The sequence below is a fragment of the Rattus rattus genome, chromosome 16 (assembly GCF_011064425.1).
Source record: "Rattus rattus isolate New Zealand chromosome 16, Rrattus_CSIRO_v1, whole genome shotgun sequence".
NCBI classification, from domain to species: Eukaryota; Metazoa; Chordata; class Mammalia; order Rodentia; family Muridae; genus Rattus; species Rattus rattus.
The window spans coordinates 4,410,285-4,427,349 of NC_046169.1; the positions used below are offsets into that span (position 1 = coordinate 4,410,285).

The 17,065-nt window shown below is 46.1% G+C and overlaps 1 protein-coding gene across 1 annotated transcript in view; it reads right to left on the reverse strand.

Annotated features, from left to right (window-relative positions):
• Positions 1–17,065, reverse strand: part of Tex26 (testis expressed 26) — a 38,909-nt gene that overhangs the window by 17,633 nt on the left and 4,211 nt on the right. Inside the window, exons 2-3 of the mRNA XM_032887099.1 lie at positions 7,967–8,051; positions 409–574 (exon numbers count right to left, since the gene is read on the reverse strand). Of these exons, the coding sequence (XP_032742990.1) occupies positions 409–574; positions 7,967–8,051 (251 nt within the window). The remainder of the gene's footprint in view (positions 1–408; positions 575–7,966; positions 8,052–17,065) is intronic.

The following is a 17,065-nucleotide window of genomic DNA, read 5'->3' on the forward strand; positions in this document are numbered from 1 at the left end:
GAAGGCAAATCACTCACACACATAAAATAAATCTTTTTTAAAAGCAGATTGGTGGGTGTGAGGGTAAGAGAACAGAGAATAAGAACAACTCTAATGGGCGGGGTCTCCTTCTAGGATGAAGAAAATTCAAAATGGGAGGTGGTGGGAGCAGAATAACAGACAAGTACTAAACATTGCTGACTTGTGTGCACCGTAGGAGGTAATTTTATATCACCCTAATATCATCTCAGCTTTTTTTAAGATCTCTAAACTCTGGGAACTAGAAATAGGGGTGCGTGAGACCGTAAAGAGGAGGCAGTCCAAGCAGGAACATGCCTCTGAGCACTGCAGACAGATGGGCAAACTCTGCAAGGTTCTTACAGGCTTAAGAGAGTGTTACATCCAGCAGATGAGTAGCTATTATCTTACATGATCGAGATGAGCTCTTTGGTTCCTTACTCCTCTTGTAGTTCCAAGCTTGAGCGCGTTTTCTTTAGGACGTAATTTCCAGGTATACTCGTCATGGTATTGGGTCTCATTCAGGATAGGATCACTAAGAGAGTAAGTATATCCTAATCTTCTGGTGCTCTTTGGACTATGAAAGCAAAAGGTAAAAATTAGAGTAAAGGGGCAGTCTTGGTGTCCTTTCCAGATACAGGGACAAAAACCTGAAGGGAGAAAGGATTTCCTTTGCCCTCATGGAAAGTCATGGCAGCTGGATCCTGAAGCCAGCAGCCATATAGCAACCAACACCCAGAAAACAGAGAGTAATGAATGCTTAGCTCCCTTCCTCCATAACACAGTTCAGGAACCCAGCCAGGGGAATGGTGCCGCCCACAGTGGATGAGTCTTTCTACCTCCATCAATGTACTCTATATATAATCCCCTTCCAGGGACACCCCAGACCCGTTGCCCAGGTGAGTCTAGGTATTATCACGTTGAGAACCTCAAAGAGATCGAGTACAGAAATCCCACAATGATATTCATGTCAAATTGTTTTGTGTGTTAATACAATTTTAAAAGAAGACTTGTTGGTTTAAGATTTGGTGCCAGATGTTATTGAATGTTCAGATTCCCTTAATAAAATCAATTCTTTAGGTTAGGACAAGAATCACAAGAAGACATACAGTGAAATGGAGAATAGCAATCTAAGCTGTGTCTGAGGGATTTTTATGAGTTGCATATTCTTATTACAAAGATCATTCCAATGCATCTGAATAGCTGGTGAATGAAAGCATTTCTCCAGAGAGATATTCCTGTAGGTTAAAGGGAAAGGCGTGTGAACTAGGATATCGGTGCAAGCCTGACACCTATTGAGGCATCAGATCCCGAGATTCGGAGTTACAGATGGTTGTGAGCCTCTGTGTGAGTGCTGGGAGCAGAACCCAGGTCCTGTGGAACAGCAACCAGTGCTCCAACCACTGAGCCATCTCACCAGCCCTGGATATTCTACTGCAGTGTGCCAGTCTCCACGGAAACAAAGGCTGCCACACTCACTCGACAGCTCAAAGCAGTTAAGAGCACTGGCTGTTTGTTCTTCCAGATGATCTGCGGTTCAATTCTCAGTACCCACATGGTAGCTCAAAACCGTCTGTGACTTCAGTTCTAGGGAATGCAACACCTTCACGCAAACATACATTCAGATGAAATACCACACACATGAAATAATCAATAAATAAGTCACCAAGGATTAGACGTTACCACTAGATGACACCATTCCTCAGCCACCACCCTCAGGCATTACTCCCACGTGATATTATCATGAGCCATCGCCACCTGGTACTATGTACTCCTGGATGTTTATACCGCCACGCATTAAGTATTATTTTTTTGCTGGAATACAAAATATCTTTAGCTTATTGAATTACAGGAAATGAGAGAGAGAGAGAGAGAGAGAGAAATGAACTCATTGGGAGAATTCTGTAGCTGTCTTCAGACACACCAGAGGAGGGCATCAGATCCCGTTACAGATGGTTGCGAGCCACCATGTGGCTGCTGGGATTTGAACTCAGGACCTCTGGAAGAGCAGTCAGTGCTCTTAACTGCTGAGCCATCTCTCCAGCCCTGTTGGGAAAATCCTGATTAGAGAGTTTACAGGGATGCCTCCCTGTCACTCGGGCTCCACTCTTGCCCTAGGCTCACCCTCTGTGGTAGGTGTCTACAGGTAAAGGACAACGTGGACCTCTGTATCACAGGCTGAGCTGGGTGCTTCAGATTCCCAGATCTGGGGCAGCCTGGCTCAGCGATGTCTGTCCCCCGTCTCCTAACATCATAAAATGTCCATCTGCCTTTAGGGAGAGGCTCCTAAGAGAGCGCATAGGGTACTTTAAATGTCTCTTCTCCTCGTATATTTAAAGATAAGCGTTTGTGGTTTTCAGCTTATAAAAAAATCCCTGGGAAATGTCATTAGCTGGAGAGGAATGCGAGTCGGAACTCGGGAAGATGCACGAGCTGCTGCTGACGACGCTTTAAATATAACCAGATTTTTCTGGGCCGTCGTGCGCTTCGGGATTACTGGATAAAACTGGTTCATGAGAATCGTGTGTTACTTGATGCTTCTCCCAGTCAGCGTCCATTGTCCAACCGGGCATCTTAATCTCATGTTTAGTGCAATCACAGTTTGTCACAGTTTGTATGCAGTCCATCCTTTTGTGCTATAAATGAATGAAGTTGTTTGTGAAAGACAGACAGCAGGGAGATAAGAGACAGACAGAGATGGGGTAGGGAGAGACAGAGAGAGACAGAGAGAGACAGGGAGAAACAGAGACAGAGACAGAGAGAGACAGGGAGAAACAGAGACAGAGAGAGACAGAGAGACAGAGAGACAAAGACAGAGACAGAGAGAAAGACAGAGACAAAGAGACAGAGAGAAAGAGAGAGAGGGGAGAGAGAGAGAGAGAGAGGAGAGGGAGAGAGACAGAGACAGAGAGAGACAGAGAGACAGAGAGACAGAGAGAGAGAGAGAGAGAGAGAGGAGAGAGAGACAAAGACAGAGACAGAGAGAGACAGAGAGACAAAGACAGAAGACAGAGACAGAGAGAGAGACAGAGACAAAGAGACAGAGAGAGAGAAAGACAGAGACAGAGACAGAGAGAAAGACAGAGAGACAGAGACAGAGAGACAGAGAGAAACAAAGACAGAGAGAGAGACAGAGAGAGAGGGAGGGAGAGACAAAGACAGAGACAGAGAGAGACAGAGAGACAAAGACAGAAGACAGAGACAGAGAGAGACAGAGACAAAGAGAGAGAGAGAAAGACAGAGACAGAGAGACAGAGAGAAAGACAGAGAGACAGAGACAGAGAGACAGAGAGAAACAGAGAGAGAGAGAGAGAGAGAGACAGAGACAGAGAGAGAGAGAGAGAGAGAGACAGAGAGAGAGAGAGAGAGAGAGAGACAGAGACAGAGACAGAGACAGAGACAGAGAGAGACAGAGAGAAAGACAGAGACAGAGAGACAGAGAGAGAGGGAGGGAGAGACAGAGAGACAGACAGAGAAAAACAGAGACAGAGACAGAGAGAAACAGAGAGAGAGGCAGAGAGAGAGACAGAGACAGAAAGTCAGAGAGACAGAGAGACAGAGAGAGAAGCAGAGAGAGACAGAGAGACAGAGACAGAAGACAGAGTCTTACTATGTGGCACAGCCTGACTTCAAACCAGCCATCTTCCTCAGCCTCCTAAGTGCTGGGTTCCCAGGCAGGAGCCACTTTGCCTGGCTGGCTGACTTTTAAGTGCAGTCGCTATTTATTCTCCAAAGTTTAGCACAGTGTTTTGCATAAAAGCACATTTAATTAGAGGGCATCAACTATTTGCTTTGAGACAGGGTTCCACTAGATAGCCCTGTGCAGTCTGGAACTTACAGTCTGGCCTTGAACTCACGGAGAGAAAGAGATCCGCCCGCCTCTGCGATTAAAGGCGTGTCACACCAAAAGAATTTTTTTCAATTTTTAAAATATTCCTAAAAGATAGCATTTACTAATGAGTAGGTAGATTTCCTCCTGAAAGGAAATAAGACTAGTTCTGCATCTTTGGCAACTAAAACGGCCTTTACCAAATACTCAGAGACCTTATAAACTGAACAAATTAAAATTTTAGTTCCAAGAGTTAGAAAAAAACATATTTAAATTTGTGATAGTTAAAAGCCTTTCTTTTAAAAGTTCTATCAGGGTTGGAGAGATTTCTGAGTGGTCAGAACGCCGGCTGTCCTATCCCCAGCACCCACATGATGGCTTACAACCATCTGGGACTTCCAGTTCCAGGGGATCCGACACCCTCTCTGGCCTCCTCAAGCACCAGGCAAGCCTGTGGGACGCAGTCATAGACACAGGCAAAGCATTCACACACATAAAGTAAAAACACATTTAAAAATCATCTAAAAACATTTGTCAAAATTCCTGCTTTGTTTTCCAAGCCCGTCCTGAGTTAGGTGACATTTAAAGAGTTAACACGGAAGAACAATCAGCATAACCCAGGAGCTGTCTGGTCAGGTGGACTGTGTCCTTCTCCGTCTGCGACACGGGGACTAACTAATGCATGATGGGCTGTGCCATTTGCTTTTAATAAAATGGGATGGGTTCCCCACCAAGTCACCAGTGGATCAGTCATTAACAATCCCCTCCTGATCTCTAAATGAATTCCTGGCACAGGATCTCCCTGACAATCTGCTCATTCATAAATGGCCGACTTTTAGCCTCACTAGCATCGGTCCACTGGAGAAAAAAACAAAAGCAGAAAGCGGTTGATGCCCAGTGACCTGTCATCCTAAAAATCACAACGCAGGAGGCTGGGTGCATGAGGTCCTTTATCTCATCAACATGTAGTTCCTCCAAAATTACTTTAAATTTACTAATTATTAACTTCATTATATAGATATAGATATAAAATGAAGATATATATCTATCTATATCTATATCTATATATATCTTTGAGCAATTGGGTGCTAAAATAACTCATAACTGAACTCTAAAGAGAATACTTGCAACTTAGTTTCTATTATAACATCCAGTTATAAAGAAGTATAATAGGGTGACGGATAAATGGCTTCCACAATCTAAATGTCCTTCAGTTGGAGAATGGATACTGAAAACGTGGTACATATACCACACTTGGCGTATGGAAGTATTCCACGGTGTATACATACTCCACATACAGCTTTAAATATGTCTGCTCTTCAGCGGCAAAGGACAATGGGATTTGTAGGTAGATGGGTGGAGGAGAAAAGATTGTATTGGGTGAGGTTACTCTGACCCCAAAACACGAACACTGCCTGTCCTCTCTCCCTGTGGTTCCTGGCTACACATCTTTGTGTGTAAATCTCACTTCTTGTCAGTGAAATATTTGCAACATACAGACACCATTACAGAAAACTATAACCGATCGAAATACAGAGAGCAAGCGACTCCGTGGTGCCCAGCCCCGTGGTGCCCAGCCCCATTTTGTGCGTCTACAGTACGACTCCTGCACCTAAGGCGCAGGGATAATGGTGGAAGAGGGGGCAGAAAGATTTATTGCAAGAGCCAGAGGGACAGGGAGTTTGCTGTAAGCTTGCATCTCCTAGAAATGCCAACGAAGCTACACCCAGAAGTCTCAACAACATGGCCGCCCAAACAAGACTGACCATGGATGACACCAATGGACATGCTAACACGGAAAAACGGACTCTCATAGGCCCTCAACCGCAGGCAAAGGACTGCAGACAGCTAAACGTCACCGAGAGTGGGAGAAATATGTTCCCCAGGAAAGAGCGCACCAATGGGTTTCCAATGCCAAGCGGTCAGCCCTGAAATCATGTACGTAGCAAGCAACATTATATGAACTAAGCAGGTTATATTTTCATATTTAGGAACAAAAACATGTATATACATGTCCATATAAACATGGAACAACAATTAAATAGGAGTTGTGAATTAGAGAAAGATGGGGCGGGGCTTAGATGGAAAGAGTTGAAGGGAGGAAAGGAAGAGGTAAAATAACTATATTTTAATTTAAAAGAGTGAGAAATAAACAACAGGGGGGAGCATTTCTGAATGGAGTGAAGCATTTAAAGAAGGAAATTTACTCCTTTGGGTGTAACCAACGGAGCATGAATTTGGAGCTAGACTGGGCTGTGTAGGTAGTTCCACAGCAGCCTGAGCTATATTGTAAGACTGCTTCCAAAACCAAGGGGCACGGAAGACGTCGTTAAGCATTTAAGAGCATTTGCTATTCCTGTTATGGACCTGTGTTTGGTTTCCCAGCGTTTACACAGTGGCTCACAGCCGTCTATTAACACCAGTTCCGGGGAATCTACCGCCCTCTTCTGGCCCCTGTGGGTACTGCATTCATTTGATGCCCGTATACACCCATGTGGCATATATGTAGGCAAAAACACATGTATATAAGTTTTAATCAAAAATAAATAAGTGAATAAACAACCATGAGAGCTGGGTTTTGGCTCAGGGGTAGGTTGCTTGCCTAAGTCTCTGGGTTTCAGCAGCAGCAGCAACAGCAGCAGCAAAGGAATGAAATAAATCATCAAAAAGAGTTCATTTTTCGAAAGTCATATGTCATATAAAGCCGTGGTCAAGCAAATGAACTAGGAAAGGATCCCAGTTGATATTAATGTGCTAAGGCATTTGAAGTCTCCACTGAGAATGATTAAAATTTTATTTTAAAACATTGGTATTTAGATTGGGCTAGAAGTATTCTTTGAGGCTATGAAAACAACTTCTTCTTTTTTTTAATGTGAATTTGAAAGTCACTGAATATCTCTGGCTTTCTATTTCATCCCAAATGGTCCCTCTTTGGACACCTATCTGTGCCCGTGGACCTGCCATACTCCTCAGTAGGGAACAGTGGTAACTTCCCCCGTTCAGTGGGACGTCCAGTAACTCAGACATTGAGAATCCTGCAGCCGTGAGCTGCTGTAGGTCTAACAAACACTTCGTTCGTCTCTGAATAAAAATAAATAACTTCTTTGACCTTACTGCTGATAGTGGCTTAACTTGGGAGACGCTCCCTCTGTCGCAGTAAAACTGAGCCCGAGGTGGCATGATGCCTTCCTGGGCCGCAGGGATAACAAGGGCTAGCAGAGTCTTGCAAGCGGAATGGGTTTACAGAATAAGCCCGTGCCGCGTAGGCGCTCGCTGCTGACCTCACACCCATCAGTAGCACAATGAAAGACAGGGCTGCCGTCCTTGCGGCTCATCCACTGTGGTGGTTGGGATGAGCAGTGTCCTGGATAAGCTCTGGTTGTTTCAACACTAAGTGGCACTGTTTGGGAGAAGTTATGAAACCTTTAGGAGGCGCATACTAGCTGGTGGAAGCTCATTTCTGTGGCTATGAGGGCTTTGAGAGTTAGAGCCCAGCCCACTTCCGGTTTGCCCTCTCGGCTTTGTAGCTGAAGATGTGCTCTCTCAGCTTCCTGCTCTAGCTGCCTGCTGTCACATATGTCCGCTAACGTTCCGGATCCGTAAGCCTAAATCGACTCTTATTCCTGTCATAGCAACAGAAACATAACTGAGACTCTTTCCCTCTGCTGATCTCAGAAGGGGGCAGAAAGCCCATAGCCTTCAGCTCGCAGGAGTCTAGGGGAGAAGCTGCAAGTAACTGGAAGAGGGAAGGAAGCACGGAGGGAGCTGTGTGAGCTTCCAGGACAGCATGAGTGCTAGTGGCGATAAATACCCTTGAACAACACATCCATTCACTCAACCGTCACCGCACTGCCTGTCTGCTATGGTCCACCGGAGGCCCTCAACTCATCTTGACATATCAACACGGGTCTCTACCGACCCACCGTGCTCAGTGGCATTGAGAAGAACCAGTAGGTGATTTTTCTAATTTCCTTATAGCAAGTCTGGCCTTGAAGTTTGAAAGATGGATTCTCGAGATCCGTGGAGGAATGCATACTGCCCTACTAGTGTTTCCGGTTGCTATTTCTACTTGTTTTGGATTGATAGAAGGCGAAGTCAGATTGCAATGGGTTTGTCGTCGTGACGGAAGCAGACACCTACCGTATTAAATCGGGCACTATCCCTCTTTTAGGTGTGAATGCCGTCTTCATGGTAGTTGCGTAGGAATCCCAGTTGGTGTCACCTGCTAAAAGGACACGGGAGCGAAGTGAAACGTGGCAAAAAGCAGAATATCCTAGCCAGATGTTTCTACAATTAAAATAATATTGTAAAAGAAAAAAATCTGTATAGTGATTTCATCTTAGGGTCCAACGGTCAATTTTGGTCTCAGTAGGAAAAGGAAGATGGGTATTATTATCAGCTTGATGCTAACATCAAGACAGACCCGTTACCTTTTCTGAGCATTCCTACAAGGTATTTTTTTTTATTTAAGTGATTATGAGTGCAAATGAGTGGCACATGAGCCAGTGACTGAAGAGGCCAGAAGAGGCCATCGGATGATTTCAAGCTGCCTGATGTGGGTGCTGGGAATCGAACTCGGGTCACTGCAAGAACTGGAGGTGCTCTTAACTCTTCTCCTGCCCTGAATGCATGCTATTTGAACCACTGCAAGGATGGTGTCACAGAGTGTGAAGAAAGCAGTTGATTGGAACTCCAGATGTCCCCTATCATATTTTAGTGACCAACTTGCATCGTTAGGAAAATGTGGGGACCTCGGAAGATGGCTCAAGACACCTCAAGATTAAGTTCTCAGCACAAAGAGGGGATTTACTTGCCCCAGAGGGACAGAGGGCAGGGATAAGGAATAAAGACAAGGGGTTGGGGATTTAGCTCAGTGGTAGAGCGCTTGCCTAGCAAGCGCAAGGCCCTGGGTTCGGTCCCCAGCTCCGAAAAAAAAAAAAAAAAAGAAAAAGAAAAAAGAAGGAATAAAGACAAGATGAGGAAGAAGGATGGGAACAAGGGAGAGGAGGAATGGTCACCCAGAAGTGACACAGGACTGCCTCTGGATAGAGAGGAGCCAGATGCAGCCAAGAGAAAAAATGTCCGTTTATAAAGGTAAAGAGGAAATCCTGTGTTAGGATGAGGTGTTTGATTTTAACTGGGCGCGTTAATCAGGAGAACCAAAGGGGGCTTTCGATTTCGGGATTTCAATACTTCGTTCGATAGCTGGACCTTGGTGGTCAGCCTCAGGAGGAGGAAGTGGCCAAATAAGAGGGATAGACCTCAGGGGCTAGCCTCAGGAATGTGATCTAATGGTTTTAGGAATGCAGAGGGAACGGGGAGAAGGACCGGGCCTGCCGGAGCCATGCCCACTGTGTTTGAGCTGGCCGGAGTCTCTTCAGAATATCTGTGCACTCAGTGGTATCCTAGACACCATCTTGTCTCTCTATCTCATGTCCAGCATAACCCTCCTCCAGGCCTCTGTATCCTGATCTGTATGAGGCCCAATAGAAACTTAAAGGGACATGGGGAGAGAAGCTGCCTGCAGAGACTGGGTATGTCCACACAGATACCTCAAACGTGGATGCTAAAGACCAGAAAAATGCTTAGGGCCAAAAGTCGGTGACCTTGTGCTTTACCGGATCAGAGCTGCTCTTTTTACATCGCAACAGCACCTTAAACAACGTGAAAAAGCACCTCACGATGTCATCAAGGAGGAAGCAAGCTTTCTTATATCTCTTAGCGTGCAAATGTTAAGTTTTGCTTCATTGTTCAACTGTGCTGTGAGTTATACCCTTGAAATGCTGTGACTTAGAAAGCTTCGGGGTCACTTGTGTGAACTCATCATAAAGACAGGGAGGCTGGATGCTCCCTGGGAGAGTACGTTGCTCTCTTAACCCCAATGTTCGAGTCCTTAATAAATGTCAGTCCTTTTCCATGGGCTTGCTCGTTGAAATTCTGCAAGGAAGCCTAGGATCTGGTGTGAAGGTAAGTCCTAAATCCTATGCTGATTTGTACATACATACATACATACATACATACATACATACATACTTACATATATACATGCAAACACAGACATAATAGGTGTGGTGGTTTGAATCAGAATACCCCCATAGGCTCATATATTTGAATACTTAGTCACCAGTTGGGTGATTTGGGAAGGATTGGGAGGTGTGGCCTTGTTGGAAGAGCTGTGTCCACTGTGGGCAGACTGAGGTTTCAAAAGAGCCTGCCAGGTCCAGTGTCTCTCTCTGCCCCCTGCCCTGTTACTCTGCCTCATGCTTGTGGATTAGCTACTGTTCCAGTACCATGCGTGCCTGCCTGCTGCCGTGGTCCTTGACGCAATGGTCGTGAACGCTAACCCTCTGGTGAGACCCCCAAATTAAATGCTTTCTTTTGCAAGTCATGTTGGTCATGCTGTTTTGTCACAACAATAGAAAAGTAACTAAGATCACCATCTTAGGGGTTTGGCACCCGCCATTTTGGTTTACAAATTCATATAAAAATTCCCTTATTTAAACATCTGTGGCTAAAGCCCGGGTTTTAGGAAGGAACCCAGTGAAAAACAGGCTGAACAGAACAGCTGGCTAATCCAAGAGAAAACCAGCATGTGGTATCCTGAGAGTCTTCATATGATGGAAACAGTGCCAGATGATTCTAGAAGGATGCTGAGGTCTGCTTGTGGGCAGCAGCAGCAGCAGCAGCAGCAGCAGCAGCAGCAGCAGCAGCAGCAGCAGCAGCAGAGTTTATCTGCCCAGCTCCCTACAACAACAGAGTGCCACAGAATTTGCTAGGAATACGGCTGTCCCCTTCTCTGCAATTTTAATGAGTATTTCAGTCAACCACAATGCAAGACCATCAAAGGGAAAATTCTAGAAATTAGCTTGAGTACAGTGATGCCATCCAGCTCCTTTCAGCTTGTATTGTTCATATCCACGCTGCATATGCTGCTTGCCCTGGTAGTAACCCAGTCAGTTCCTTACAGCTCACAGTGGCTTGCAGGTAGGGCCAATATCCAATATGATTTCAGAGCATATCGCCTCCTGGCGTGTTCAATGTGAAGTCAAAATTCAGTCGTTTTCTCATTTTACATTTCTGGGTAATTATTATTACTTTTATACTTCATAAGACTATGGATTGAAATGTCTCTAATTTGTGTGTATGTGTGTGTATTGATGTGTATGTGTGTATGTGTATAGGAGTATGTGTGTGTAGAAGTGTGAGTGCTCACGCATGCGCGCACACGCGCGTGCACATATACATAGAATCTGCAAGATAACTTTCATCAGACCCAGATATGCTGGCGAACACTGGTGAGCCTGCTCCAGGTGATGCCTTCCAGTCAATCACACAGAATCACATGGCTGAGCATATTCCTGCCTAGGACAGTCGAGGACAGCCGCGAAGAGCCGAGGACAGCCGCGAAAAGCCGAGTAGAGCCGAGGACAGCCGAGGACTGGCAACTGATTGCGAGGTCTGCAGAGAGCCTGGCTCTACGAACCTGTCCCGACAGGAGCCGCAGGCCAGGTTGCCTCCAGGGCCGGAAGCCAAGAAGGTCTCCTGTTTCCCGTGCCACCTAAGCAGAGACCAGTAGCTTCTGGCTGCTGTCTAATCCTGATGCACCTGGACGCCCATCTGACCTCCGGCCCATCCCTGATTCATGTTGAGTGCTCGCCCTATAATAATCTGTTTTTGTCAGTTACGGATGTGAGTGCTTTGACCTCCATTGACAAAGTTTCTGAAAATGGTGTTATCAGAGTTAATCCTCTTTAGTACTTGAGAATCCGTAATCCATAGACCAGTGTCCAAACTGTTTCCGGTGAGATCTTTGTATGTCTCTGGTGTCTCGGCGGTCGGTGGTATCCCTAAGGCTTTCTCTGTGGCCCCAGACCTAATCTCTCCTGTGAATCTGCCGTCCTTCTAGTTGGTTCTTTCCTCTCTAGCTCTAGTTCCTCTGATCCTCTGCTAACATCATGCTCGGCACTGGGACACACAGCCTTGTCCTGACTCGGGAACCCACACAGTCCAGTGGAGACGCTGTGAGTCCTGGGGAACAGATCCAGTAGAGGGCAGACTTCCTGTGGGATCCTGGCTCCCTGAGGAAGATGCTTTTCTCTTGCTCAAATAGGGTGGGGGGTTGGGGGTGCATTTCGCAGAGGGATTAAAGGGGCGCGTCTGAGCTGTGGTTTAGTTTGATAGGGGTCTGGCAGGGAAAGAGAGATGTGAAGTCAAGAGTCAGGCACAGCAAATGGCTCGCTGTGGGTGAAGAAACAGCCTGGTTGCCAAGGTCCCCTTTCACTCCCTACCTCCTAAAGCCTTACCCTGGGAACCGTGGTGACTTATCCATGGTGTTCATCGCTGTGTGCATAATCAGGGTGTGGTGACATAAGTCTTGAATCTCAGCACTCAGGAGGGAGAGGCAGCCTTATCTCTATGAGTTTGAGACCAGAGTGAGCTACATAGAGGGTTCTAGGCTAGCTGAGGTTACACGGTGAGACCCTGTCCAAAAAAAAAAAAAGTTCTGAGCCTCAAGAGCACATGTCCCTGTCTGCACTTAGAACCTGGAGCTGGCTGGTGGGAACATAACTTAATGTTTTAAGCCAGGACTTTGTAGCATCTGTGGCAAGATAGCCCAGGATAGTTCACTTATGCTCAGGAGTGACTCTGAAAGGAGAATTATACGAATTTAAGGTTTAAAAATATAAAATTAAAAGAGTAAGCCCCAAAAGCCACAAACTCAGGGCTAAGCCCTGCCGCCAAGAATAGCAGGCCATAAAGATAAAGAAAAGGAATGCAAAAATCAGCTCAGGCTATCGAGGACTGAGCCATAAACCATCCAAAGACATCCCCCCAGCTTACTCAGAGTCATACTTTAACCAGATGTCCTCCAGACCCTGATAAGCCCCTGAAAGCACTTGTGCTTTCTAGCCATTGTGTCCTACAGAGAGCATTCCAGGAAACCGGGCAGCCCAAGCCTAACCAGAGGTGTTTCAAATACAAATGCTTCATCAATTTTGACAAACTTTTAAAAATAATGAGGACCTAAAGGCCCAACCGTTCTCCTGATTTAGTAGCTCTGTTCCAGGAATCAGGGGGCCATAAAACCTTTTGGCGTCCCCTTATCTCCTGGAGCCATAAAACAATCCTGTAACTTGTGGTGCATTCCCCTTTGACATCCCCCCCCCATCCCCTGGGCTCACAGCCTCTGCCTTTAAATGCTCTTTCTCCCAGCCTCTCGGGGCCGACACCTCTGTCTCCTGCGTGGGATACATGTCGGCCCGGAGATCTCTGTAATAGGTCTCCGTAATAAACCTCGCCTTTGCTTATTACATCCAAAATGGTCTCTCTGTGTCTGGGGTCCGCGATTTCCCAAGACTTGAGTAAGGGTCTCTCTGCGTGGTATCTTTCATAAATGGGGGCTCGTCCGGGATCTCCGCGACCACCCCAGACTCCGAAGACCCCTTGGAGGTGAGTTGGATGTTTGTCTGAGTGTTTCTGTGTGAGCGGCGCCGCATTTGTCAGTCTGTGTCTGTCTCAGTTTTGGTTCCGCCGTGTGTGTATATGTGTGTGTCTCGGTACCGGTGGAGTCTCACTCTGGTCTAGCTGGATTGTTTTCGATTCGGAACGAATCGAACCGGTTTTTGTTTCCAGCAGAGTCACTTTTGGATAGGGACGTCGGTAGTTTCCAGTCCGAGGGACTTGGATCGGTTTTCCAGGCAGCTGTTATGGAGGCCCGTGAGGGCACCGTGACCGCAGGGGACAGACGTGTCCGGCACTGCAGGCTGTCACTCTCGGGGGACGCCTCGAGGGTGAAGGGGGCCCAGAAGGTACTGGGTGCCTCCTTTCGGTTCACGGAGAGGAGATTAGACTCCTAGAAGTAAAGCCGAGGAGAACTCTGCCGAGTTACCTGGCTTTCGGTTTCCTGTAGAAAAGTCGCAAAAGGCGACCAGTATTAAGTAAAGCCGCGGAGAACTCTGCCGAGTTACCTGGCTTTCGGTTTCCTGTAGAAAAGTCGCAGAAGGCGACCAGTATTAAGTATTCTTGTCCCTCTTGTTGTGTTAGTCTTCTGTGTTGAGTGTTTGTCAGACTTTGTAGACGAAATGGGACAGACGGTGACAACCCCCCTTTCCCTGACTCTTGATCTTGGACTGACGACTGTGTTTAAAATCTTGGACTGACGACTGTGTTTGAAATCATGAAACTGTTTGCTTTGTTCGTCAAAGAGTTTTACTTGGTCCTCCTGGTGCTTAAGTTAAAAGTTAAAAATAATTTGCTTGAGAAAAATTGTTTTCTGCCAGGGAGTTTGTCTTTCTCTCTTGAGCCTCCTCCCCAAGGAGAGAGGCCCCTCCCTTTGCTCCCTTTGACCAACCTAGCTGCTGTTAACAGTTGTGTAAACAGACATTAACAAAAACCTTGAGGAAGAAACCGCCCGTAAATAAAAAAAGTCCCCCAGATTAGGCCGCTGGCTATTAAACAAGTATAGTGAGTAAAAAACTTAATTTTATGGACCCCGCTCTAGTGGCGGTGTATTGGTTGATAGCCAATGTTAATTTTAAAACATAGTGTTTTATCTGTGCTTGTGCTCGCAGCACACAGTAGGGGGGGAGCGAAACTAGCTGCGGAGCTGCTACAGTGAGCATGGGGACTTCTCAAGTCTCACCCAATTTTTCTGGCTCTTCAGGAGCTGTTTAAAAGAAAAAGGCTTAGGATAAAAGAAACACTACAGAGAGATTTCTTAGTGAATTGCTACACCTTGGTTTACGATCTCTGGGAATCTCAAGGTAGACAGCTGAGATAAGCTGAGAAAAGATTTAAATTTTGCTTGGGAACAAGGAATCTTAAAGGCGGAGTTTCAGCCGGTATGGCACTTAGTGCGTAGTTGCCTAAAAGATCAGAAATGCTGTCAACAGGCTATAAAAAAAAAAAAAAAGGGACAGGCTGTGTTAAAAATGCTACATGAAGAATGATCTAAAAAGGCTAAAAGTGAGGTGGGAGAGGACTCTAAGAAAAACAAGAACAAGAAAGGAATTTCTGCTTTTAGTGGCCAGACCTTCGACTCTTGCTCACAGAAAGAGGGTGCTCATTAGGAGAAGTTCTTTAAGGAGCCTGCCTTATCTGCTGGCCCTATTCCAAGAGAGGAGTCAGTCTCCAGCATTAAATTACTTTTCTCACTGGTCATCATTAACATAGAGAATGCCTTTGATCCTGTCCCCACAGCAGCCAGTTCCCGCCCCTGTGGTCGAAATGTCCCAGGTTGGGGGGCAGAGAAGCCCATAAAATAGTTTCAAAGAATCTACAACAAACTGTGAAGAACTTTGTTTTGCCAGTCAGAATTTAGAATTCAGGCTTTGGCTGTGGCCAAGGTCAGGATTAATGTTTTCTTTTCCATGGGCCTTTAAACCCAGGGAGACAGTTTGGTGAAGGACTACTACTACAGTCCTGATATTCAGACATGGAGAGAGCTATAGTTTTTTATTAAAGGTTGGTACTATAATATTAACAATCTCTTTATTAGATATAAGAGACAAGAAACCCCAGGTGAACTGGTTACAATTCTTTTGTCAATATCTAACACCCAGGTTCTTACGCCTCTCCATCCTTTTGTTATTAGCTGTTACTAGAAGCCTAGTGTCATTTGGAGGCTGGTTCTCTTGAGAGGCAAAGCCATGGAGCTGATACTCCGTGAGGGAAAAATCTAAGTCTAGAGAGATAGTCGATAACAGATCTGCTGCCTCTCTGCTCACCTTTCCGTTTCATAGACAAAGCTTGTGCTTATTTGTACAATGGCTTTTTGTCCAAGAAGGCCTCCTGGTTTAGCTGTGTGACTAAATGTTGTTTGCCCTCTTCACAAGATTCTCCTATTTTCTCACCATCCCATTTGAGATGCTTGTTAGTAACTGTTAGAGGTCTTCTTTACCACTGAGGAAAGACGGAATCCTACTGGAGACCAGAAAGAAGGTTCCAACACGGATAGACGGCCCTCATTTCTGCCTGCTCTCTTCAGACGCCTGAAGGTAGGGAGTGCTACAGGTCTGCCGCCAGGCTCCAAGGGTGGGTCTCTGAGGGGCTGGAAAATGCCCCACCAATCTGGCTAAGATAAGGAAAGGATATGAAGAAAAAGTTACAGAAACTTGAAGGGTTAAGCTAAGTCACTGAGAGAGTTATTATAAGTTGCAGAGAAAATAAGTTTGATGTGTGGTTCAGGGTCTGTGCACAAAAGTGGACAGCACCTAATAGATGCAGACAGAGAGATTGAAAAAAAAAGAGAGAAAAAAAGAAAGAGATAAAAAGAGCAGGAAGCTAGGGAAGAAAAGAGACAAAAAAAAGAGGAAGTTAGAGAGCTAAAGAGAGATAAAAGACAAGAGAGAAACACATACTGGCCACAGTAGTTAGGGAACCTAGGAAGATAGTACCTGGCAACGGAAGAGAATTCCTGGCTAAAGAGCAGTGTGCCTAATGCAAAGAAAAAGGACACTGGGTCAGGGACTGCCCAAGAAAGAACAAGAGGGGCCACTGGAGAGCTTCTTGGTCCTAGAGTGCTGGCTATATACAGAGATAGAAGGGAAGTGTGGATACAGGGACCCAATGCCCTGTGCTCCTATGCCCCACAGTGGGCCAATATCCAAAGACCTTGAGTACAAGGGGCTACTGACAACGAACAATACCTATGGACTACCCGAAGAACAGTGGACCTTGGCGTGGGCCGGGTAACCCACCCACTAGTTCATGGTCATCCCTGACTGCCCCTCTCCCTTGCTCATGAGAAAATTGCTCTCCAAAATGGCTTGCGTGGGCTAAAATGACTGGGTGAGGCCATGTGTATACATATCTACAGACTGTGAATGTGGAGCTTAAGACCTGTCTCAGTACACCAGTACCTGATGCTGGGAGATGTGTGACTTAGTCCTGTTCTGCCTGGAACACACCACTCCTGCCAGCCGGGCACTAACAATTATCACCCAATCTAGGACTTAAACTGTGATAGAGTGGCTGATGTTTGCCTTTGAATAGAGTGTCCCAAAAGATGGGACCACTGGTCAGCTGCCATGGACTAGATTCTCCACCGGTTGGGGACAATCTGGTCACCTTGCTGCCCAATCCGGACCTGGAGCCACCACTACACGAGTGTCAAGTACTGGCAGAAGCCCATGGTTGGAGGAAAGACCTCTGCGACTGGCTGATTGACCCCTGCTGAAAGCCGAGGACCTTGTCCACAGACGGGAACAGTTCTCTTCATGAATGAAGGTCAGAGATAAG